The sequence below is a fragment of the Bubalus bubalis genome, chromosome 6 (assembly GCF_019923935.1).
Source record: "Bubalus bubalis isolate 160015118507 breed Murrah chromosome 6, NDDB_SH_1, whole genome shotgun sequence".
Lineage (NCBI taxonomy): Eukaryota > Metazoa > Chordata > Mammalia > Artiodactyla > Bovidae > Bubalus > Bubalus bubalis.
The window spans coordinates 52,142,943-52,168,980 of NC_059162.1; the positions used below are offsets into that span (position 1 = coordinate 52,142,943).

Here is a 26,038-nt window from a genome sequence, read left to right on the forward strand (position 1 = left end):
GCTAAGATATTATAAATAACTTTACCAATAAATTTGACATAATTTAGGTAAAAAGGAACAAATACCTTGAGAAGAAATCTTACCAAAACTGACAGAAGAAATAGAAAATCTGAGTAGTCTTGACATTAGTAATAAAACTGAGGAAATTTTAAAAGATCTTTCCATAAAGAAATCCTGAGGTTCAGATGACTTCATTTTCTTATATAGTTAAATATTAGTTAAATGGTCCTGCCTCTTTGCAGGTTTCATAGGTTCTTATTGTATGGCAGCCATTTTATCTGCAGATTCTGGATTATATTATATTCCACCATACAAGAGATGTGGCTATGCTCCCTGGATCAGGAAGATCGCTTGGAATAAGAAATGGCAACTCACTACTATTCTTGCCTGGAAAATTCCATGGACAGAGGAGCCTGGTGGGGTACAGTCCATGGGGTCACAAAGAGTCAGACATGACTGAGCACACAGGACAGCACAGCAATGTAAAACTTACCCAAACTTTTTTAGAAAAAATGAATATTTTCTAATGTTTTAATTTTCAAAAGCCAGCATGACTTTGATTTCAAAACTTGGCAAGGACATTAAAAGAAAGAGAAATTGTTCAAACAATTAGCAAGTGGAATCTAGCTACATATTTAAAAAGCATAATATAGTACAGTTAAGTATAGCTTATTCTACCTGTGCAAGAAAGCCTTAGCATTTAAAAATGGATCAATATAATTCTTACATTAACAGGGAAAAAAAAAAAAAAAACGTGATCCTTTTTATGGATGTCAAAAAAAGGTTGACAAAAATCCAGTGTTAATTTTTTATTAAAAATATATAGTAAATGTTATACACAATATTGAAATATTTTTTAAACTTTCCTATTTAAATGGAGAATGATGAAATGGTCTTCTCTATTACTACTTCTTTTTAATATTGTGATAAAAGCCCTAGTCAGTACAACTATTTAGCAAAAAAAATATAAGGGATAAGGATTGGGAAGGAAGAAGTAAACTATCATTACTTGAAAGCAACATGATTATGTACCTAGAAAATATAAAAGACTCTGTGGACACACTATTAAAATTAATATATAAATTTAGAAACATCACTGGATACAGAGTCAATGTTAAAAACTCCCCATCAAAAAAGAATAAAATACTTAATAAATTTAACAAAATGTTAAATTTTGTTAACAGTGCAAGATGTGAGCACTGCAAACTATAAAACAGCATTGAAAGAAATTAAAGAAGATGTAAATAGATGGAAAGATATACCATGTTTGTGGATTAGAAGTCTTAATATCACTAAGATGGCAATATTTCCCAAATTATTTCAAAAAATCAATGCAATCCCTATTCAAAATTCCAGCTTCTTTTGAAGCTGGAGAAAAGAAAATTTACAAGTTGATTCTAAAATTCATACTGAAATGTAACGGACCCAAAATAGCCAAATCAATCTTTAAAAAACGAACATACATGGAGACTCACAATTCCTGATTTCAAAACTTACTATAAAACTTAATCAAGGTAGTGTATTTGTGTTATGTTGTTAGTCACTCAGTTGTGTCTAACTCTTTACGACCCCATGGACTATAACCCTCTATGCTCCCCTGTTCTTGGGATTCTCTAGGCAACAATACTGGAGTGGGTTGCCATTTCCTTCTCGAGGGGATCTTCCCAACCCAGGGATCGAGCCTGGGTCTCCCATATTGCAAGCAGATTCTTTATCATTTGAGCCATCAGTGATTCCCAAGATAATGTAGTACTACTATAATAATAGACCAATAGAATATAATTGAAAGTATAGAAATAAATGTATACATCTATGGTCAATTGATTCTGATCAAAGATGCCAAAACAATTCAGATGGGAAAAAATAGTGTTTCACCAAAAATGGCTAGGCATCTGGATAACCAGTTGCATTAGTTTGAACCTCTACTTCATCCTACATATAAAAATTTACTCCGAATGGATCAGTGACCTAAAGATAAGAGTTAAAACTGTAAAACCCTTAGAAGAACACATGGGTGTATATTTTCATGACCTTGGATTAGGCAGTAGTTTATTAGATATGACACCCAAAGCTCAGGCAACCAAAGGGGGGAAAAAAAGCAGATGAATTGGACTTTATCAAGATTGAAAACTTTTGTGCTTTAAATGAAACTATCGAGAAAGTGAAGAAAAAGTATGTGGAAAACAATCCATAGAATGAGAAAATATTTGCAAGTCATATATCTGATAAAAGAGTAGTATCTAGTATATATAAAGAAATCTTACAGCTCAACAAATAAGAAGACAAACAACCCAATTAAAACTGGTCAAAGAATTTAAGTAGATATTTTTCAAAGAAGAACTACAAATGGCCAATATACAACATGAAAACATGTCCAACATCATTAATCAATACAGAAATTCAAATCAAAACCAGGGTGTTACCACTCAGTAGGATGGCTTTAATAAAAAAGATGGACAATGACAAATGTTGGCAAGGATGCAGAGAAATTGAAACTCTCACACTTTTGGTAGTGGGGATATGAAATTGTGCAGCTGCTTTGGAGAACATTTTGTCAGTTCCTCAAAAAGTTAAACATAGAATTACCATGTGATCCAGGAATTCCTCCTTTAGGTATATGTCCAAATGGATTAAAAAATACTCATAAAAATGTATTTGTGAATGTTTATAGTAGCATTATTCCTAACAGCCAAAAAATAGAAACAACCCAAATATCTATCAACTAGCAGATAAGAAAAATGTGGCATATTCATTTAGTGGAGTGTTACTCAGCCATAAAGAAGAATAAACTACTAATATATGCTACAACATAGATGAACCTTGAAAACATTCTAATTAGAGAAGCCAGTCACAAAAGATCAGATATTGTATGATTCCACTTATATGAATCTCTATAACAAACATATACATAATGAGAGAAAGTAGATTAGTGATTCCAGGAGAAAGGGGCAAGTAGGTTGTTTGTCTTGTTTATACTACATTCTCTTTGGACCTTTGTTCTGGCCACTATTTTTCCGACAGCAAAATTATCAGTAGCTAGCGTAACCTTTTATTCAGGCCAAAGTCCAAATTCCTAGAAGGAAAGAGATACGTCCATTTAAGAAAGACAATTTAGAATTAGCATTGCACTGAGAGTATATAAAATCAAAGCTATCGGTAGTGATCCTTTACCATGTACAGAAACTATCAAAGATAGCTGGACTGTGTAAGAGAAGACTAAAGCAAAGGTACAGAAAGAAGCAAAGGTGAGAACGCTAGAGCTGAAGTTCTACTGACTTTCCATTTCTTGGTTTCAGTCCCTCCTGATCCCTAGCTGCCACACTGCTTTTGGATTCTGTGAGATAACAACAACAAAAAAAAGGTGTCCTTTTCATTATAAGACTGGAAGGCAAAAGTAGGAAGTCAAGAGATACCAGGAGTCACAGGAAAGTTTAGCCTTGGAGTATAAAATAAAGCAAGCTAACCCAGAGTTTTGCCAAGAGAATGCACTGGTCATAGCAAACTCCCTCTTCCAGCAACACAAGAGACAACTCTACACATGGACATCAACAGACGGTCGATACTGAAATCAGACTGATTGTATTCTTTGCAGTCAAAGATAGAAAAGCTCTATATAGTCAGCAAAAACAATACCTGGAGCTGACTGTAGCTCAGCTCATGAGCTGCTTATTGCAAAAGTAAGACTTAAATTGAAGAAAGTAGGGAAAACCACTAGGCCATTCAGCTATGATCTAAACAAATCCCTTATGATTATACAATGGAAGTGACAAATAGATTTAAAGGAGTAAATCTGGTAGACAGAGTGCCTGAAGAACCAGATTATGAGCAGAGGGTCATAACATTGTACGGGAAGTGGTGACCAGAACCATCCCCAAGAAAAAGAAATGCAAGAAGGCAAAGTGGTCTGAGGCAAGAAGGCAAGAAGGTCTGAGGAGGCCTTACAAATAGCTGAGAAAAGAAGAGAAGTGAAAGGGAAAGATATATCCTACTGAAGCCAAAGTTCCAGAGAATAGCAAGGAGAGATAAGAAAGCCTTCTTAAGTGAACAATGCAAAATGATAGAGGAAAGCAATAGAATGGGAAAGACTGGAGATCTCTTCAAGAAAATGAAGATACCAAGGGGAAATCTCATGCCAACATGAGCACAATAAAGGACAGATATGGAAAGGACCTAACAGAAGCAGAAGAGATTAAGAATAGGTGGCAAGAATACAGAGAACTATACAAAAAAAGGCCTTAATGATCCAGATAACCATGATGGTGTGGTCCCTCACCTAGAGCCAGACATCCTGGAGTGTAAAGTCAAGTGGGCCTTAGGAAGCATTACTACAAACAAAGATAGTGGAGATGATGGAAAGCCAGCTGAGCTGTTTCAAATCCTAAAAGATGATGCTGTTGAAGTGCTACATTCAGTATGCCAGCAAATTTGGAAAACTCAGTAGTAACACTGGACTGGAAAAGGTCAGTTTTCATTCCAATCCCAAAATTAGGCAGTGCTAGAGAATGTTCAGACTACTATATGGTTGTGCTCATTTCACATGCTATCAAGGTAATGCTCAAAATCCTTGAAGCTAGGCTTCAGCAGTACCTGAACCGAGACCTTCCAGATATACAAGCTGGATTTAGAAAAAGCAAAGTAACCAGAGATCAGACTGCCAACATCCGCTGGATCATAAAAAAAAATCAAAGGAATTCCAAAAATGACATCTGCTTCATTGACTACACTAAAGCCTTCGATTGTGTGGATCACAACAAACTGTGGAAAATTCTTAAAGATATGGGAATATCAGACCACCTAACCTGTCTCCTGAGAAACCTGTATGCAGGACAAGAAGCAAGTTAGAACTGGACATGGAACAACGGATGGTTCCAGATTGGGAAAGGAGTACATCAAGGCTGTGTATTGTCACCCTGATTATTTAACTTATATGAAGAGTAGATCATGCAAAATGCCAGGCTGGGAGACTCAAGCTGGAATCAAAATTGCTGGGAGAAATATTGACAATCTCAGATATGCAGATACTACCACTCTAATGGCAGAAAAATGAAGACGAACTAAAGAGCCTTTTGATGATGGTGAAAGAGAAGAGTGAAAAAACTGACTTAAAACTCAGTATTCAAAAAACGAAGATCATGGCCTCCAGGCTAATCACTTTATGGCAAATAGATAGAAGAAAAGTGGAAACACTGACATATTTTATTTTCTTGGGCTCCAAAGACACTGCAGATGGTGAATGCAGCCTCAAAATTAAAAGAGGATTGCCCCTTGGTAGAAAAGCTATGACAAATCTAGACAGCATATTAAAAAGCCAGAGACATCACTTTGCCAGCAAAGGTCCATATGGTCAAAGCTAAGGTTTTTCCAGTAGTCATGTACAGATGTGAGAGTTGGACCATAAAGAAGACTGAGCAATGGAGAAGACTCTTGAGAGTCCCTTGGACAGCAAGGAGATCAAACCAGTCAATCCTGAAGGAAATCAACCCTGAATACTCATTGGAAGGACTGATGCTGAAGCTGAAGCTCCAGTACTACTGGAAAAGACTCTGCTGAGAAAGATTGAGGACAGGAGGAGTAGGGCGAGGCAGAGGATGAGATGGTTGTTTGGCATCATGGACTCAATGGACATGAGTTTGCACAAATTCCAGGAGATAGTAAAGGACAAGGAAGACTGGCAGTGCTGCAGTTCATGGGATCACAAGGAGTCGGACTCGACTTGTTGGCTGATCAACAATGTAATATATTTCCACCAACCCCACAAGGGTTTTTTTATTGTAACTCTTTTTGTTTAAAATAGCTTGAATTGTTTCTGTTGTTTGCAACTGTAGTGGAAATTAGGATGTTTATTATACTTAGTATTAGCATGAGACTTTTTAAGAGCAAAAGTCCCGCAGATTTTCAGTATGACCCTGTAGAAAACAGATCAAAGATGCCTCCTATCAGGCAAGTGTTTTATTACACACATATCCCATTCACATACACATATTATATATACAACCATCCCATTATACATTCTGATTTATACAGTCAGATTATATTTGAAATTTACATTATATCTGAATTATATCTGAGTTATACATTCTGGATATATAATTCAGTTCTTATATACAAAATCAAATATCCCCAAATTAAGATGTGTAATTATCTCTTCATGTATGACATACATACACTACCTGCATTTTCTTTCTCAGTAAACTTACACAATGACAGAATCATAGATTTACCCTACTGCTACTGCTAAGTCACTTCAGTTGTGTCCGACTCCGTGCGACCCCATAGACGGCAGCCCACCAGGCTCCCCTGTCCCTGGGATTCTCCAGGCAAGAACACGGGAGTGGGTTGCCATTTACTTCTCCAATGCATGAAAGTGAAAAGTGAAAGTGAAGTCGCTCAGTCGTGTCCGACTCTTCGCCACCCCATGGACTGCAGCCCACCAGGCTCCTCTGTCCATGGGATTTTCCAGGCAAGAGTACTGGAGTGGGGTGCCATTGCCTTCTCCGATTTACCCTACTAAGGCTGAGAATAGCCTTTCAAAACAATACAAATTTCTGTTTTTCTGACCTCTTGTCTGACCATATTATTAAATGTTAAAATATTTAGCTCAGAAAATCTAGTTGCTTAAATGATTATTTCCAAATATGCTTTCAGGTTCAACAAATATTTTAATATTTTATTTTGTCAAATTGTAGGACCATATTTAGACAAAAGTATATACCTTAGAGTACGTAATAGAATTTAAAATTCTTATTATGCTTCCTATAACAATTTGAAAACATTTTTTAGCTGTAGTTTCTCACAGTTACAGTCCAAGAGATAAAAAGTTTTGTAAATTTTAAGGAAAAATATTTTTGCTATTTTTTTTAAGATCAGCCAGTGTGAAAATACACATTTTCAGTTGTAAAAATTGTTTTAACTTTTATTTTTAGCATTTAAACTTCTTATCCTTTAAGAAGCACAAGCTGGTTGGATGGCATCACTAACTCAATGGACATGAGTTTGAGTAATCTCTGGGAGTTGGTGATGGACAGGGAGTCCTGGTGTGCTGCAGTCCGGGGGGTTGAAGTATGGGTTTTGTTTCATTTGAAGAAAATTAATTTGACATTAATAAGTTCATTTGCATTGGCTATGCCTTTTGAGTATGAAAATTTAATGTATTTGAAGAATGCAAGGATAATATCAGTGCCCAAGCACTTTGGAAGTATGTACATTTAAATACTAGTCAAAAGGCAGTCTGCTTTTCTTTATACTTTTCGGTGTATATATTCATTAAATTGCAAATCAAGGACTCCAATTCATCAGTGTTACCCTTTTTTTGATAAATTACAAAATGATAGTATAATATTTGACAAAAATTAAAAGGAGATTTGCCTTCTCATTTAAAAAGTAAAATTATAAAGTGCATCAATGCGATTACCATGTATCAGGAACTACAAAATGAAAGTAATATTCTTTTAAAAATATTAACTCCAGAAGCTATGAACATCCAAATTATTTGAATTTATAGTTAAGAGGGGGGCTTCTCAGGTGGCGCTAGTGCTAAAGAACTCAACTGCCAATACAGGAGACAGAAGAGATGTGGGTTCTGTCCCTGGGTTGGGAAGATCCCCTGGAAGAGAGCATGGCAGCTCACTCCAGTATTCTTGCCTGGAGAATCCCATGGACAGACGAGCCTGGCGAGCTATAGTACATGGGATCACAAAGAGTTCGACATGACTGATGCACACGTGCACACATAGTTAGGATGTGAACCTAAGTATGGCAAGGATGCCTCCTATTTTTAATTTGTTTTTTTTCTAGATTTAAAAAAAATCTTACCTGACCTTACCCTATTGGTCATTATTGACCTTGTTAAAGTAATTTTATGTATTCATTTCAAATGCATTTCTATTTCACATTAATGATTTATTTTGCTTTCAGTACTTGGAACTGGAGCTTTAAAAACATATAAATTAATATATTATGTGGCAGAACTAAGAAAATGTATACATTTCAGATTTTGATAATGATGGAGTATGGGATCTGTTAATTTGATCCCTAAATGTACATTTTATGTCAATTTTCTCTCAGAACCTTATTTTTCTAGTTATAAATCTCTGTAAGCTTGTGTTTGTTAATAAGGCAAATTCAGACAATTCTCAGAACTTAGGGAGTGGAGTGGGAATGGAGGAGCACTTATGTTTCTGAAGTATTTCTAACATAAATATAGTAGAAGTTTCTGTCACTTAGGTAATATCCGTATGCTAGTATTCTGTAAACAAGCTGAAATAAAGCTCTCATGCCTAGAAAGACTTGTTAACTCTTTCAACTCTGCCTTAGGGGTGTCCCCAGAATCTATATAATTAGACTTTCAGATCCTATTTATAATTTCCACCACTGGTAACAAATGTGTATAGTCATTGTGCACCATCGTGTGGTAATGTTTTTCAGTTCATCTATTAGATGTTGTTGGATAAGGGACAAAGTGACTCCTTATCCGTTACTGCAAAACAACAACCTGCAAGGCATTTCCTCCTATTCTTCCCACCCTATAAACCATGGATTCCTTCCCTAAGTAAATTCAGTTCTGTTCAGTTGCTCAGTCGTGTCCGACTCTTTGCGACCTCATGGACTGCAGCAGGCCAGGTTTCCCTGTCGTCACCAACTCCCAGAGCTTGCTCAAACTCATGTCTGAGTCAGTGATGCTATCCAACCATCTAATCCTCTGTTCTCCCCTTCTCCTTCCTTCAATCTTTCCCAGCATCAGGGTCTTTTCCAATGAGTCAGTTCTTCGCATCAGGTGGCCAAAGTATTGGAGTTTCAGCTTCAGCATCAGTCCTTCCAATGAATATTCATGACTGATTTTCTCTAGGATGGACTGGTTGGATTTCCTTGCAGTCCAAGGGACTCTTAAGAGTCTTCTCCAACACAACAGTTCAAAAGAATCAATTCTTCGGCACTCAGCTTTCTTTACAGTCCAGCTCTCATATCCATTACATGACTACTGGAAAAACCATAGCTTTGACTAGATGGACATTTGTTGGCAAAGTAATGTCTCTGCTTTTTAATATGCTGTCTAGGTTGGTCATAGATTTTCTTCCAAGGAGTAAGCATCTTTTAATTTCATGGCTGCAGTCACCATCTGCAGTGATTTTGGAGCCCAAGAAAAGAACGTCTCTCACTGTTTCCATTGTTTCCCCATCTATTTGCCATAAAGTGATGGGACCTGATGCCATAATGCCATGATCTTAGTTTTCCGAATGTTGAGTTTTAAGCCAGCTTTTCCGCTTTTCTCTTTCACTTTCATCATGTAAGTAATTAATTACTTGATAAAATTTCATCACTAAGTAAATTAAATGCATTATATGGGGGAGAAGTAAGGCAGCTGCTATAACCAGTAAAGCAGGGTGGTTGAGAGATCAGCCTCTGGAATTTGATTACCTGAATTAAAATCTGAAATGTGCTGCTTATTATTGCACAGTCTTGAACATGTTATTTCACCTCTTTATGAATTAATTTCCTCATTTGTGAAGGTATAATAGGACTGCCGCATAGGCAGACAACCATGGATAAAGAGGCATTCAAAGAAAATTTGGAACATGCTAAAGAAAGCCCCAAATAAGTAAACAGAAAGTGGATAAAAGAAAAACAGGATAATTCACAAATGTAATATAAACAGATTAGTAATCTCAGACAAATTAAAGATTAAATTGCAACTATAAAACAATAGGATACCATGAAAAAAAATCAATTAGAGAAGAAGAGTAAGCATAGGGAAGCAAAAACTATGATTCAAAAAAAAAAAAAAAATAGCCTAGTTGGAGGGCCAGAAGATAAAGTCAGTATAATCTGAATGAAAGCAAAACAATAAGAGACAGGAAACATGGGACAGGAGGGCAATCTGCAGCCTGATACCCAACTAATAAGAGTTCCAGAAAGACAGAAAAAACAAATCAGAAGAAATAATTTGAGAAGATTTGCTAGACCTAAAGCGAGGCATAAGTCTGCATATCAAAAGGGTTTACTTAGGGCTTCCTAGATGGCACTACTGGTGAAGAACCCACCTGTCAATGCAGGAGACACAATAGACATGCTGGTTCCATCCCCAGATCAGGAAGACCCCCAGGAGGAGGGCATGGCAACCCACTCCAGTATTCTTGCCTGGAGAATCCCATGGACAGAGGAGCCTGGTCCATAGCGTCACACAGGGTCGGACATAACTAAAGCAACTTAGCACAGTGCTAGTTAGGATGAATGAAAGAAGATCTACAAAGAAGAGAACATTTCAGAACATCATGGATAGAGAGAAAATCATAAATGCTTCCAAGGAACAAAAATCGAAATAGTTTAGTGTTTTCATCAGCAGTACTGGATGCTAGAAGACAGTGGACTTAAAAGTCCAGGGGAAAAAAATTATTTCCAACCCTGTGTTCTATACCTAGCCAAACTATTAATTAAGTGTGAAAGTAAAGACATCTTAATATATTCAATTTTTCAGAAAATTTAACTGTCATGCATCCTTTCTCAGGCAGTTGTTCAAGGATAAGCACAATCAAAACAGTTAACAATAAAGAAAAAGTCAAAAAATCCAACAATAGTAGATTCAATCCAGGAGCTTAATGAAAGGACGTTCCAGGATGACAACTATAGTACAGGCCTAGATTGCACTGGGAGGAAGTTGGAGGGCTCTAGACAAGAGATACTATTGAGGGGGAGTGAGCGGGCAAGGTGTTTTCATGTGGTTGTCCTTATCTTTGGAATATTGAATGAACTAATAAGGAAACTTAAGGTAGACATTGCTAGACTAAAAGGAAGGCAGTAAAACTTCAGAGAAAATAAAATATTGCTCAAGGAAAAAAAAAACACTAGCTTGATTCTGCTTGAAAAATACATTTACCTTCTGTATATCTCTTAAATTAGTCCATTCTCTTTGAATCTGCTAATACTACCACTCTGGACTATAATTTACCATAATTTTCTTTTATCTACTCTGTCTGCTCTCAAATCTATTCTCTTACAGTAACCTCTTAACTAGTTTTCTTGCATCTACTCTGTCCTCTCTCAAATCCATTCTCCATACTATACTCCACAGATTGCTTTTTCAAAATGCAGATTCAGTTATGTTCCTTCTTTGATTAAAACTCTTCAGTGGCTCCCATAGCTCTTAGAATAAAAATACAAATCATTAACATTCTCAACAAGTTTCCATATTATCACATAAACAGTGAGTTCCTGAGTAGCAGTGGGGTGCCAGCTGCTATGTAAGTCTTGCTTCACCTCCAATAGGGTTGACTAGTAAGGACCCAAGAGACCCAAATATGTTTAGACAGTTTATTACTTACACAGATGGCAAAACAAGATCGGCATGATATCAGCTGCATGTATCCATCATCTCATAGGATGACACTGAACTGGAGGGGCCAGATATCATCAAAGATGAGTTGCTTTGTTTTTGAGGAGTCAACTCTAGGCGATAGCTAAGCAGTTTTATAGCCTATAGCTGTGCCTGAAAGAGGCAAAGTGGACAGTCATATGCCTGACTAGAACCAGAAGACAGATGAGAAACTGCCTCTTGGCAGCCTTATGCAAAATAGGGAGCCTCCTACAAGCCAAGGAGGCAGATGAGAAATGGCCTACAAACAGTTCCTCGCAAGACCACATATCTTGACACATTCCAGGGAAGATCAGAGGGCATTCTGTAACCAGCAGAGCCTTGCCTAGGTGGTGACATGCAATCACCAGAGTGCCATGGTAAAGCCATTTCCCTAGGAACATAGACTGATCTTTCTACCAATGTAGTCTCATCTCATGCACTCTGTCTTATTTACTGAGCATCAGCCACAATGACCTTCTTTTAATTTGTATGCCATGCTTTCCCTTGTCTTAGAGCTTTTTCATAGCTATCCCCTCTGCCTGAAACATTCTTTCTCCTACCCCTTGTAAATGCTGCTCTTTTTTCAGTCCTCAATCCAATTATTACTTCCTTAGGGAAGCTTTCCAAAACATTCCTAACCAGACCATTCCCCTGTTATATAGCATTGTGCTCCTCTCCTTCATAGCAGTCAAAATAATTCTATACTTACTTGTATAACCTTTAGTTAATGTAATAGTAGAGTTAATACATATACTAATATATTAGTTTATTACTTAATTTTAAAACGCAGTCACATACATAATTTCATTTTATCTTTTTACTTCGTGAGATAGCAAAACAGTTTATTTTTAATCCCTGTTTTCTACAGAGAACAGCCCATATTAGGACTCACGTTATCTTACTCTAGTTTAGGGTGCCCTATATTTCCTTACTGTGTTTTTCATGTAAATACATTAAGTATAAGGCAGCATACAGTTAGTGAGAGGGACAAAGAAATGCCATAAGGGCTCAAAGGAGAGAGAAATCACTTCCAATTTAGGTGATCAGAGTGTTTTCCTAATGATTAGATCTCCATGATAGAGGTGCTATTTGAGTCAGTCTTGAAAGTTGATAGGCTTCTGATAGACAAAGTCTCTAAGACAAGAGGTAATATCAGAGGTACAGTCATAGAAAGGCTTGGGACTGTTTTAATACTAATGGCAAATAGATATATTTTGATGGTAAGGGTTAATGTGGGTCCTAAAAGGGATGATAAGAATTACATCGTAGAGGACCTTAAATATGGAATTAATTTTATTGGCAGCAGGAAGTAACTAACGTTTCTAAGTGAGCAGATGATCTGATCAGAGCTGAATTTTGGGAGGATTAACTAAGCAACAGCATATAAAATAAATTGTAACATGGTAGGACTGGATTCAAGGAAACCAGAGATCATGAACTGGGACAAAACTTCTCAACCTGTGGCAAAACTTCTCAAGCTGTGACACACCTTGTAAAATATAATGTTAAAAACTTTCAGACAAGGGCCACTAGGAGCATACCTGTATTTGAGGTGATGATGATGATCAGTCGCTCAGTCATATCCCATCTTTTCAACCCCATGGACTGTAGCCCATCAGGCTCCTCTGTCCATGGTATTTTCCAGGCAAGAATACTAGAGGGGTTTGCCATTTCCTACTCCAGGAGATTTTCCTGACTCAGGGATTGAACCTGCATCTCTTGTGTCTCCTGCATTGGCAGGCAGATTCTTTACTCCTGTGCCACCTGGGAAGCCCATATTTGAAGAAAGTTAGGTAGTTTCTAACTGCTGCCTCAAAGGAGAGTATAGCATCTGCAGAACTGTGGGTCATCTCAGGGAATCAGAAGGAGCCTACTATAGGAGTTCAGCTTGTGACAGGCAATTCTTAGAAGGACTTAGGGAAAGCAGAGGTCAATTCTAGATTGGGTGCTGTTGGCAAGTAGGGTATTGGATATTTTGGTATGTCTTGTCTTGGAGATGAACGGATTAAAGAAATGGTAGTCATTTGCGTTAGCCAGAAGAGGGAGATGTTTAGTTATTTTTGTGGTTCTTCAGTGTCCTTGTCTCTACTTTCAGAAATAATTATACAGTAGTCTCACATCTGTCTTCCATTATAATCATAGAGTGGCCTTATCTGAGTATTGTTTATATTTTACCAAAATTGTTTATGTTCAATTGGGAACACTGTGGTTTAGCTATCAGCTTCCAGCTGCCAGTAATATTTTATTACTTATTCAGTACCCAATTCATTGATTTTCTCAGTCTCATGGCATCTAACTAGTTCCCTCATATGGTGAGCAGCCTTATTCATTTACCCCAGGGTGCTATATAGATATTATCTTTGTTTAGCTATGCCATGCTTTGAAAAAGGTTGATTGAGTAACACACTGAAAATGAAGAGTAAAGGTCCAAGAAAGATTACAGAAGTATTCAAAACTCTTCACTATCTCCAGCATTTCTAATTCATTTAAAAATCTGTGCTCCAGCGAAAATATACCAATTCTTTTCTCTAGTCTGTGGTTTGCTGCCTTTGGATATTATGCTCTGTACTTGGGACATCTTCCTGTGGTCCCCTTCTCATGTCCAGATCATGTCTGTCCTTCTAGGATCAGTTCAAATGTCTCTCCCTTCCTACATGTTGTTTGGACAGTTGGAATCAAGAAAAAGCCTACTTAAATATAATAAATGAAGAATAAATTATGTATTTAGGTGTATTAATTCTAGCTTACAGGGGTCAAGCTGGAAGTAATCTCTCCTTTCTGTGAATTCATATAGAAAATTATTTATATCCCTAAAGCACTTATTTCTAACATTTATTAAATATGCATGGTGTCCTATCTATTAGCTGCTGTCTGTGGTGCCAACAAAATGCCATGAGGTTTGCTTCTTTCCAGATTTTTCAGGCTTAAGTATAAAGTAGAAAAAAAGTTTCAAAACTCCACCCACATTCTTACCTCATTCAGCAAGAGTTAACTGATATTCTGTGATATTTAATTCTGTTTATATTAGGAGGGATGGTATGGGGAGGGAGGTGGGAGGGGGGTTCAGGATGGGGAACACGTGTACACCCGTGGCAGATGCATGTTGATGTATGGCAAAACCAATACAATATTGTAAAGTAAAATAAATAAATAAATATATTAGGGAGATTAAGAGAAGCTTATAGGTGACTCAGTGCTTCTTGTGAAAAGCTGGGATAGAGCTGATGGTGGGCAGGGACTGATTGTTATCAGAATATCTTTTGAAAATACATATGAAATGGGTTAATTTTTGAGGAAGTGTGAAAATCATCATCTTTTTGTACCATCAGAAAGGAAAGAGGTGGATAAAAATTAATTATAATTAACAGTTGTGTTAACAGATACAGTGAAAAAGAGATCTTTTTCCCCTTATATTGATTTAGGAATGACTGCTTGCAAAAAACCTGGGAACCGAGAATGCAATCATCACTGTAAAAATAAACATACATGTGGACATGACTGCTGTGAGTTCCATAAAACAGTTTATTTCAGATTTTAAAAATTAAAAGTTCTTTGAGGAATAGTAATCATACCCTGATTATCTATACATGATATTTATATTATGCAGCTTATAACTCAAATAATTTTTATTCTTTTGTGGACAACATTTTTAAAAAGTAAATATTAGATTAGAAATATTGCAGAAATTTGGTCTTATTTGAATAATACCTAAAGTTGAACTTAAAGAATCTAGAATTTCCTTTCATAGGTAAAATTGGAGTTGCACAGAAGTCAGAAGTGAAAGAATCAACAATTTCTTCATATTTATCTGATTTAAGAAATAGAAATGCTGTTTCATCTCTTCCTCCAGTTAAACGTCTGAAGGTTAGTTTTAATAACATTTATCCCTTGTTCTATAGTTAAATATATATGCTGCTGCTGCTGCTGCTAAGTCGCTTCAGTCGTGTCTGACTCTGTGCAACCCCATAGACGGCAGCCCACCAGGCTCCCCTGTCCCTGGGATTCTCCAGGCAAGAACACTGGAGTGGGTTGCCATTTCCTTCTCCAATGCATGAAAGTGAAAAGTGAAAGGGAAGTCGCTCAGTCGTGTCCGACTCTTAGTGACCCTATGGACTGTAGCCTACCAGGCTGTGTATCAATTTGATAGGTATCCATAGAAGTACTTTAGAGTTACATAAAGGCTTGACTAGTAATATGACTTTTATTCATAGTATGGTTTCTATAGGAAAAGTGTGAAGAAAATGTCTGACTCAGTCATGAATAGGTAGCCTATCCCTTTTCCAGCAGATCTTCCCGACCCAGGAATTGAACCGGGGTCTCCTGCATAGCAGGCAGATTCGTTACTGATTGAGCTATCAGGGAAGCCCATAGGGAAAGATACTGTAATTTTTAATAATTAATCTATAAATCCATGTTTGGAGCATAGTTATACAAACCTTTCCTTCATTAGCCTTTTTTTTCTTTATTTTTTAAACTGGAGAGAGGGAAATGGAGAGGGGTATGTAGCTTGCTTTGGTTCAGCAATTGAAACTAGATCCTCTTGCCTTTTCCTGGCTGCATCTGTGGTGGACTGGGCTGTAAAATCTAAGTGAAGTGAAGTGAAGTGAAGTCGCTCAGTCGTGTCTGATTCGTTGTGACCCCGTGGACTGTAGCCCACCAGGCTCCTCCGTCCATGGGATTCACCAGGCAAGAATATTGGAGTCAGCTGCCATTTCCTTCTCCAGGGGATCTTCCCAACCCAGGGATCGAACCCAGGTCTCCCACATTGCAGGCAGATGCTTTAACCTTTGAGCCACCAGAAAATCTAAAGCCGATTTTAATTATGACTTACAAGAGTGACTCATCATCACTCTTCTAGATGAGTACTGAGTCTCCCTTTCAAGTGATGAAGGAATGGGAATTCCTTCTGGTTGATAAGTCACTAGCAAACTAACTCTAAGCCTTGGTCATCATATCCAGGGCAAAATAACTGATCAAGCTGGTGGCTTAGAGGTTAAAGCGTCTGCCTCCAATGCGGGAGACCCGGGTTCAATCCCTGGGTTGGGAAGATCCCCTGGAGAAGGAAATGGTAAACCACTCCAGTATTCTTGCCTGGAGAATCCCATAGATGGAGAAGCCTGGTAGGCTACAGTCCACGGGGTCGCAGAGAGTCAGATACGACTGAGCAACTTCACCTTCACAGAACAGAACAGAACAGAGCCAAGAAAATGACAGAGCCCCTGTTTCTTTTCTGTTGTTGTTCAGCTCTAAGTTGTGTCTTAACTCTTTGAGACCCCATAGACTGCAGCACACCAGGCTTCCCTGTCCTTCACTATCTCCCAGAGTTTGCTCAAACTCTGGTCTGTTGAGTCGGTGATGCCATCCAACCATCTCATCCTCTGTCTCTCCCTTCTCCTTCTGCCCTCACTCTTTCCAACATCAGGGTCTTTTCCAGTGAGTCAGCTCTTCACATCAGGTGGCCAAAGTATTGGAGCTTCAGCTTCAGCATCAGTTTTGCCAATGAATATTCAGGGTTGATGTCCTACAGGATTGGCTGGTTTCTTTTCTAGGGTATTTTTTATAAAAAGAAGATTCTGAGTCATCAGGCTAAAATATGGAGACTATTGGGAAACATGGAGAGGTTTGCAGTTTGAAATGGCAACCACCTTTTCTGAGACAATTATTTTTTAGTATCCCAAGTTTTTCCTTCTTTTTTTTTTCATATTTATTCCACATCATTCCTTCCTTCCTTCCTTTTCATATTCATTGAACACCAAGAATGTGCCAAGCACTATAGTAGATGTGGAAGATACAATGATAAGAGAGTTTTAGTCTCAGTCCTCATAGAGCTTACAGTTGAGTGAAGGATACAAATAAGTAATTAGGTTTTTTCTTTTTTTTTTTATTTTTTTAATTTTTTTGTGTGTGTTTCTTTTTTTATTTTTATTTTTTTTTATTTTTAAACTTTACATAACTGTATTAGTTTTGCCAAATATCAAAATGAATCTGCCACAGGTATACATGTGTTCCCCATCCTGTAGGTTTTTTTCAACACAGTGTGATGAGTGATTCTGTGACCGAAGTGTAAGATAACTTGAACTTATATAGAAAGTACACTCACTCCATTTTCAATAGGCCAGGAAAGGATTCCTGATAAACATGACTAAGACCTGAAAGGATATATAGGCATAAGCCAAGTATGGAGAGAGGTGAATACTAGAGTGGTGGTGAAGAGGGTTAGAAAATTATTTCAGATGTAGAGAATATGCAGTGGCCCAGGGCAGAGAAAGAGATACAGATCTTTTTAAAAACTGAAGTAATGCAGTATATCTGGAGTTCATGTACAAGTAGAAGGGTGGAGACAGATAAGGGTGAAGAAATGTAAGTAGGATCTCGATCATGAAAACAATTTTGCTATTTTAAAGATTTGGACTTTATCCTGAAAGGGAAATCACTAAAGGACTTTAATCAGTGGCTGTTTTGTAAAGTTCACTCTGGATGCAATGTAGAGAATGGATTAGAGATAATAGAAAAAGAGCGTAAGGATTCATTTAGGAGGTTTTATAGTAATCCAGGCAAGACAATGGCCTAGTCTCATGTAGTGGCAGTTGCAATGGAGAGAAGTGGCTGGGTTTAAAATATTTTTCAGAGGTAGAATCAGCTACCTTGGTACTTAATTGCTTATGAGAGGTGAAGTAGAAAGAATTGTTAAAGATGATGCCCAGCCTTCTGGGATTCCCTGGTGACTCAGACGGTAAAGAGTCTGCCTGCAATGTGGGAGACCTGAGTTTGATCCCTGGGTCAGGAAGATGCCCTGGAGAAGGAAATGGCAACCCACTCCAGTATTCTTGCATGGAGAATCCCATGGATGGAGGAGCCAGGTGGGCTACAAAGAGTTGGATACGACTGAGTGACTTCACTTTCACTTTCTGGCTTGAGCAATTGGGGAAAAAGTGGGGCCTCACTAGGGTAAAAACTCTAAAGGGAAAGCAAGTTTGGAGGAATAGAGACATGATAAGTTCATTTGACAAATACTGAATTTTGAGGCCTACAAGATGTCTAGGTAAAGATGCTCTATGAACAGTTGGATATAGCTGTTTGAAAGTCAGGAGAGAGCTGAACTAGAAAATTAAGAAAGAGAACTGAGCTCAAATCTACAGAGAGCTACAGATTTGAGAGTCATTCATGTGTAGATGGTAACTGAAGCCATGGGAAGAAATGAGATCTTTGAGAATGTGTAGAGTGAAAAGAGAAGATGTCCTAGTGAAGAAGAAGCATGAAGAATACCGGCATTTAAGAAGGGCCTGAGAAGGAGATTTGAATTGAGAATTAGCCTGTGTTTCTTATAATTTGTTGGTTTTGGGACTATATGTGTCAGCAGGAATTTTGCTGTTTGTCTCATTTGTTAAAAGGTATTGATGTGAAATTGATAGTTGAACTTATTATTTTTCATTAATAGATGCAGATGAACAAATCTCCAAATGTGGACCTTAAGGACTTTGGTTTTGCTCCAAAACCTTCTCTTCCCAGTATAGCAAGGTACAAATATAATGTTAATATCTGAGGTAAACTATTCATCATAAACTGTTTCTCCAAATAATCATCTACTCAGAGAAAGATTGTTACTGGCTACCTTAAATCATAGTAATTAGTTAGTTCTATAATGAGGTAATGACATCGTAAGAGTTTTATCTTTTGTACCCCCAGGTTTTTTTAGAACTCTGTAGTTATAGTATACTTTTAACATAGATCAAATCATCTCTTTCTTGGAAAAACTAGTCATCCTATGTGTCATGCCCTCAGGTTATAAACTTAACAGGTGACAAGAGTATACTTTAAAAGGGGAAATCATGTTAGTGTTTTAAGTCCAGTCTTTTCTGTTTAGGGCCCACTCTATATTAATAATATCTCAGATTTATAAAATACTTTATAACTTAAAAATTGAGCTTTTATGCATTATTTCTTTTGACCTTAGCAACAACCTGGCTTATAAATCAAGGTATTTTTATCTCATTATATGGATGAAATAACCAAAACTCATATTCCTAGTAAGCAGAGGGCTCTAGATGAGAACTCAGCATTCTTTTCCTATATTATGATGCCTGAAAAATACAGTATATGTAATTTCCCTTCCGGATAAGGGCATTCCATATGCTGGGATGACATTTAATATGCTTAACAGTCAGTACAGAACAGCCACTGACCAATCAGAATAGATGCCAACAGTACTTCTAGAGATCCTAGCTTTTGTTATCTAACTGAAAGAAGCATTAGCAATAAATTTTTAAGGCGACACACAGATATCAGGAATCTATGGGGACATGTGAAGATGACTACATGACCTAAGTAGTTGTCACTTCCATTAAACAGAAATTTTTTTTAACCCTTTACTACTCAAGCTAGCACAGTTAATCATAGAAGTACTGAGTAGATTAACCAATTTTTTTCTCACTTATATGAATAAGTAGTTTTCAAAGTCAGATTAATTGTAATATTTTCTTTAACATTTTCATGGTTTTATTTATCTTTATAAAGGTCAGAATATTTAAACACACCTGAATTGCCTGTAATGGAGCAGAGGGATCAGCATGAGATCTATACAAAAAGTCAACAACAACAATCATCTGCATATCAAGACACAGGTAAATCTGCATATCAAGACAAAGGTAAATTACTGTTGATATTGACTTGAGAGAGAATATGATTTATCACTACTTTGGACTGACAAGCAATGTTATTGAAAAACCAACATCTAAAAGTATTATCATTACTAACGTCAACATTTTTCTCTTCAGTTATTGAACCAGTTTCAAATTCTTGGGTCTGTTATTTCAGATGGTCTTTCTGTGTCTGTCACAGATTTTTAGAATCTTTTCCTACATAGCATTGACTATTTGATTCATGTCAATGTATGGCAAAAACCATCACAATATTGTAAAGTAATTAGCCTCCAATTAAAATAAATTAATTAATTTAAAAAGATAATATGAGGAAAAGCTGAGAATATAAGGGCTCTTTGAACATTTAAAGTATTAAAATACCAAACTGTTACTTTTATGTGTCTTTAGAATTATTTGAAATAATTTTTTTGTTTATAAAATTAGTTTCATTTTACAAAATAGCTGTGTGACCTTGGTAAAATTATTTAACCTCTTTTGAGCTTAATCTTATCTTTAAAATTAAAGAATAGAAAATTTAGTGACTTTAATATCTCTGTAGATCTTAAAACTATGATTTTTACAGTCTCTATGATAATGTGAGAATATAACCCAGTTTATGGGATATAACTCATTTGTAATATAGATTTGCTTTATATCTGTGTCTGTCATTAAATTAATGAAATAATACATATAAATTCTTCAGTGTTGAGCCTGGTTCCTCCTTAGTCCTTATCCTGCTGTTACTAGTACCATTTCTTTGGGTCATGGTACCAATAGCCAGTCTGTTAAAACATGTAAGAAATAATTCTGGCCATAAAGTTGTTTATTCAAGTACCTGTACATAGAAATGGTAAGCTTGGGGTTTTCTGAAAACAATTTCTTATGTGTATTGTTTTTTACTTCTATTGCCACGCTTTCTTTTATTCTTTCACTCTATTGCTGTCATTAGCCATAATTTAAGATCTGAAGTAGGCAAGGACTTGAGTACCCACCACCCCTTATGACACTGTGGCACTCATTAGACCCAATATCAAATAAAAAAAATCCCCTAACCTCACCTAGAATATCAGAGCATTTATCCAGTTTGTTGAAAGCCTGAAAAATATCATTACAACATGGATACAAAGTGTAAGATTGTTAGCCCTCTTATCTTTATCTCTCTTCAACCTATAGCCCTCTAACTTACTCCTTGTATAGCTACTCTATCCCCTGCCCTTCTCCATACCAGAGTTTATCCTTCCCTCTGATTACTTTCATGTTGTCTTTAAATAGTTTTTCTACTTCTATTTCTTTCCCACCCGCCATTCCAAATGTTATTTTTATTATGATATAAAAGTCTCATCTAAATACTTTAAACCCCAATAATAACTATACCCATCTTTTACTGAACACCTCCCCCATTTTTTTAAAGAAGTTGTATAATATAGTAATTAAACTTGCAGGATATAGAAATAATCTGTCTAGGTTCAAATCCTAGCTCATTTAGTAGTTGAGTGACTTTTCAAAACTTACCCAGTTTGTCTCAATTCCATCATCTGGTTATATTTTAGGAATTTTAGGATTAAATGAGATAATGTATGTAAAGCTCTTAGTATAGTATCTGGTACTATTATTAATAGTAAATGAGTATATTCATTATACTTTTTACACATTAGTCTTTAGTGGCAAAACATATTTTAAATGTATTCAAATATTGCTCTTAAGACTGTTTTAAGAAAAACATGGCATTTTTTATCATCTGTATTCCATGTTCAAGAAGAGAAGAAGAAAAGATTTTAGAAATTTTATGAGAAAGCATGTTGAATTGTACAATTTAAATTGTAAGGGACCTTTGTGCAACTCTCATTTTACAGTGAAAGAAGCCAAGACTCAAAGAGATTAAATGACTTGTCCAAAATCACATATCTAATTAATGACAAGGCTAGAAATAGATTCCATATCTCTTGATTCCCAAGCAATACCATTTCTATAAAATGAAATTGACTTTTAGTTATCAGTGGAGAATTGAAAATCAAACCTATAATATATGAACTCTTTCAACTTTCCACCCCACAACTATATATTTTTCTGTTTCTGTACTCATCCTTAACTGTTTTAAAAAAAGAATTATCTTTTCTTCTATTTAAGGTTTAGCCTTTCATCTGTAATCTTAATTTTTCCAGTTCTGCCTCCCCTGGAACTTTGGAGACTAGCTGTCTCCCTTATTTTCAATATCTTCTTGCTATGATCTCTTGCTTTCCAGCATACAAATATGCTCAAGTCTCTTCCTTCTTTAGCTGCCAGTCCCCATCAAGCCAGGGCTACTCAGGTAGTAAAGAATCTGCCTGCCAAGAAGGAAAATTGGGTTCGGTCCCTGGGTCAGGAAGATCCCCTGGAAAAGGAAATAGCAGGCAACCCACTCCAGTATTCTTGCCTAGGAAATGCCATGGACAAAGGAGCCTGGTGGGTGACAGTCCATGGAGTCACAAAAGAAATGGACATGACTTAGCAACTGAACAGCAGCAGCCCATCTAGCCAGATGGTCCTTTTCTCTATATTTCCATTGCACTTTGTACCTACTTCTCTTTGTACAACATAGATACGTATGTGTTCAGTTCAGTTCAGTTCAGTCGCTCAGTCATGTCCGACTCTTTGCGACCCCATGAATCGCAGCATGCCAGGCCTCCCTGTCCATCACCATCTCCCAAAGTTCACTCAAACTCACGTCCATCGAGTCAGTGATGCCATCCAGCCATCTCATCCTCTGTCATCCCCTTTTCCTCCTGCCCCCAATCTCTCCCAGCATCCGAGTCTTTTTTAATGAGTCAACTCTTAGCATGAGGTGGCCAAAGTATTAGAGTTTCAGCTTTAGCATCATTGCCTCCAAAGAAATCCCAGGGCTGATCTCCTTCAGAATGGACTGGTTGGATCTCCTTGCAGTCCAAGGGACTCGCAAGAGTCTTCTCCAACACCACAGTTCAAAAGCATCAATTCTTCGGTGCTCAGCTTTCTTCACAGTCCAACTCTCGCATCCATACATGACCACAGGAAAAACCATAGTCTTGACTAGACGAAACTTTGTTGGCAAAGTAATGTCTCTGCTTTTGAATATGCTATCTAGGTTGGTCATAACTTTTCTTCCAAGGAGTAAGTGTCTTTTAATTTCATGGCTGCAGTCACCATCTGCAGTGATTTTGGAGTCCAAAAAGATAAAGTCTGACACTGTTTCCCCATCTATTTCCCATGAAGTGATGGGACCAGATGCCATGATCTTCATTTTCTGAATGTTGAGCTTTAAGCCAGCTTTTTCACTCTCCTCTTTCACTTTCATCAAGAGGCTTTTTAGTTCCTCTTCACTTCCTGCCGTAAGTGTGGTGTCATTTGCATATCTGAGGTTATTGATATTTCTCTCGTGTTATCAAGGTACAAAAGTAGAATAATGTGAACTGGAGTTGGAGGTGGAGTGAAAGCATAGAGAAAGTTTTGGATAGTGTAGAGGTTATTTAAAGTGAAGAAAAATTTTACTGGAGTGAGCTTATACCAGCTTGTGAGAGTATAAGGGGATTCTTTCAGGCATTATTAAAGTTTAATTATATAAAGTTTCAATTAAATAAATTATATTAAAAACTAAGACTGTAAATATTAAAAACTAACCATTTCCTCATTATTCTACTTTACTATTTTTTTACATTTACTATTTACATTTTACTATTATCTGTATTCCTGGTGGCTCAGTGGGTAAAGTCTGCCTGCAGTGCAGGAGGACCATGTTCGATCCCTGGCTTGGGAAGATCCCCTGGAGAAGGAAATGGCAACCCACTCCAGTATTCTTGCCTGGAGAATTCCATGGACAGAGGAACATGATAGGCTACAGTCCATGGGGTCACAAAGAGTTGGACACGACTGAGTGACTAACACTAACACATGAGATTTACATCTGTATTTGTATCTATACGATGGAAATACTTCATGAAGAGGTGCTATTGTGCATTTCTTCCCAACTTTGCATTCAGTTGTGTCACACTGGTAGCTTGAAATCAAGCTACCAGTGTGACACATAGTGGGAATCTTTACATCGTAGAAGTCAGCAAACAATACAAATCATAGCTTGACTTATTGTTTATACTTAAGAAAGTGATGGAGAAAATGTTAGAAGTTAGGTTTGTCAGTGTCATGTCTGTAGCCCTTACATTGTGGATAGCATGGAAAATTGAAACAATATTCTTCTAGCATTGGAAAATTATTATCTAATTCAGCAAAGAAGTTGCTTAAGTCTTTGGTTGAATGAATGAAGTTCCAACATGTCTTTGTTGTTTTACTTTTATTAAAGAAAGAAAATGAAGTCGCTCAGTCATGTCCGACTCTTTGCAACCCCATGGACTGTAGCCTACCAGGCTTCTCCGTCCATGGGATTTTCCAGGCAAGAATACTGGAGTGGGGTGCCATTTCCTTCTCCAACTTTTATTAAAGTCAACAAAAATATCAACCAACATTTGAATTGACAAATGAATGTGAGAACTACATTTATCAATTGCAACCATATGTTGATACAGAACAAGAGTTTGGCAAAATTCAAGGGAAACATTCGGTGATAATCAATTAGATGTGTGGAATTTACAATTGAGCGTGCTATGTATTTTATCATGTGTAAATTGTGTGCTACACATCCTTTCAGTTCAGTTCAGTTCAGTTGCTCAGTCGTGTCTGACTCTTTGCAACCCCATGAACCACAGCACCCCAGGCCTCCCTGTCCATCACCAACTCCCGGAGTCCACACAAACCCATGTCCATTGTGTCGGTGATGCCATCTAACCATCTCACCCACTGTCGTCCCCTTCTCTTCCTGCCCTCAATCTTTCCCAGCATCAGAGTCTTTTCAAATGAGTCAGCTCTCCGCATCAGGTGGCCAAAGTATTGGAGTTTCAGCTTCAACATCAGTCCCTCCAATGAACACCCAGGACTGACCTCCTTTAGGATGGACTGGTTGGATCTCCATGCATTCCAAGGGACTCTCAAGAGTCTTCTCCAACACCACAGTTCAAAAGCATCAATTCTTTGGCGCTCAGCTTTCTTTATAGTCCAACTCTCACATCCATACATGACTACTGGAAAAACCATAGCCTTAACTAGACAGACCTTTTTTGGCAAAGTAATATCTCTGCTTTTCAATATGCCATCTATTTGGTCATAACTTTCCCTCCAAAGAGCAAGCGTTTTTTAATTTCATGGCTGCAATCACACATCCTTTACATATAATAAATACATATAATACATATATATGCACAAGATTTTTTGGAGAAACAAATTATTACTATTTATTAACACACTACTGTGTAAAACTGCACAGGTAAAGACATTTAGTTTCCATAATAATCATATGTGTTAGGTACTATTATCCCTGTTCTGCAGAAGAGAAAACTAGGCTCAGAGTTTAAATTACTTGTCTAATATCATCCAACCAGTAAATCAGAGAGGTGGAATTTTCACCTGGGTAGTCTGACTTTAACTCAGGCTACATACAATGGGTAGTCTGGCTCTAAACCCAGGTCATATACAGTGGATAACACTGAGGATATTTTAGCAGGAGAAAAATAAAGATATATTTTCATAGCAATACTCAAAATTAACTACTTGTAAGGAAAGGAGATGGGATAGGAAGCCCATTTTAGAAGCTATTACAATCCAATCTTGGAATAAGATTATTCTTACGCAGGAATTAAGAGGGAAAATTAATTTTATCTAGAAAAATATCTTGAAAATTAAATTTAGTGTAGTAATCAATCACTACATGTAATGTAAATAAAACTGGTTGACTACAGTACTCAATACTGCTTGACCCCAGTGCTTTAGAAAACTACTACACAAGACCTCTGTTTAAAATGTTGAAAAATGTGAATTAAAGTTGAAAAATGTGTTTCATATGTCAATAGATAATGATGCTTATGGTTTTAAAAGTACCTATACTTACTTACTTCTCTTCTTAAAGACAGTAAGTACCTATACTTACTCTCTTCAAGAAAATTAGAGATACCAAGGAAATATTTCATGCAAAGATGGGCTCGATAAAGGACAG

The 26,038-nt window shown here is 37.0% G+C and overlaps 1 protein-coding gene across 1 annotated transcript in view; it reads left to right on the forward strand.

Moving 5' to 3' along the window:
• HFM1 (helicase for meiosis 1) overlaps positions 1–26,038 on the forward strand; it is a 113,476-nt gene that overhangs the window by 76,495 nt on the left and 10,943 nt on the right. The window contains exons 31-34 of the mRNA XM_044945443.2: positions 14,770–14,850; positions 15,096–15,211; positions 18,786–18,865; positions 19,862–19,968. Coding sequence (XP_044801378.2) covers positions 14,770–14,850; positions 15,096–15,211; positions 18,786–18,865; positions 19,862–19,968 — 384 coding nt within the window. The remainder of the gene's footprint in view (positions 1–14,769; positions 14,851–15,095; positions 15,212–18,785; positions 18,866–19,861; positions 19,969–26,038) is intronic.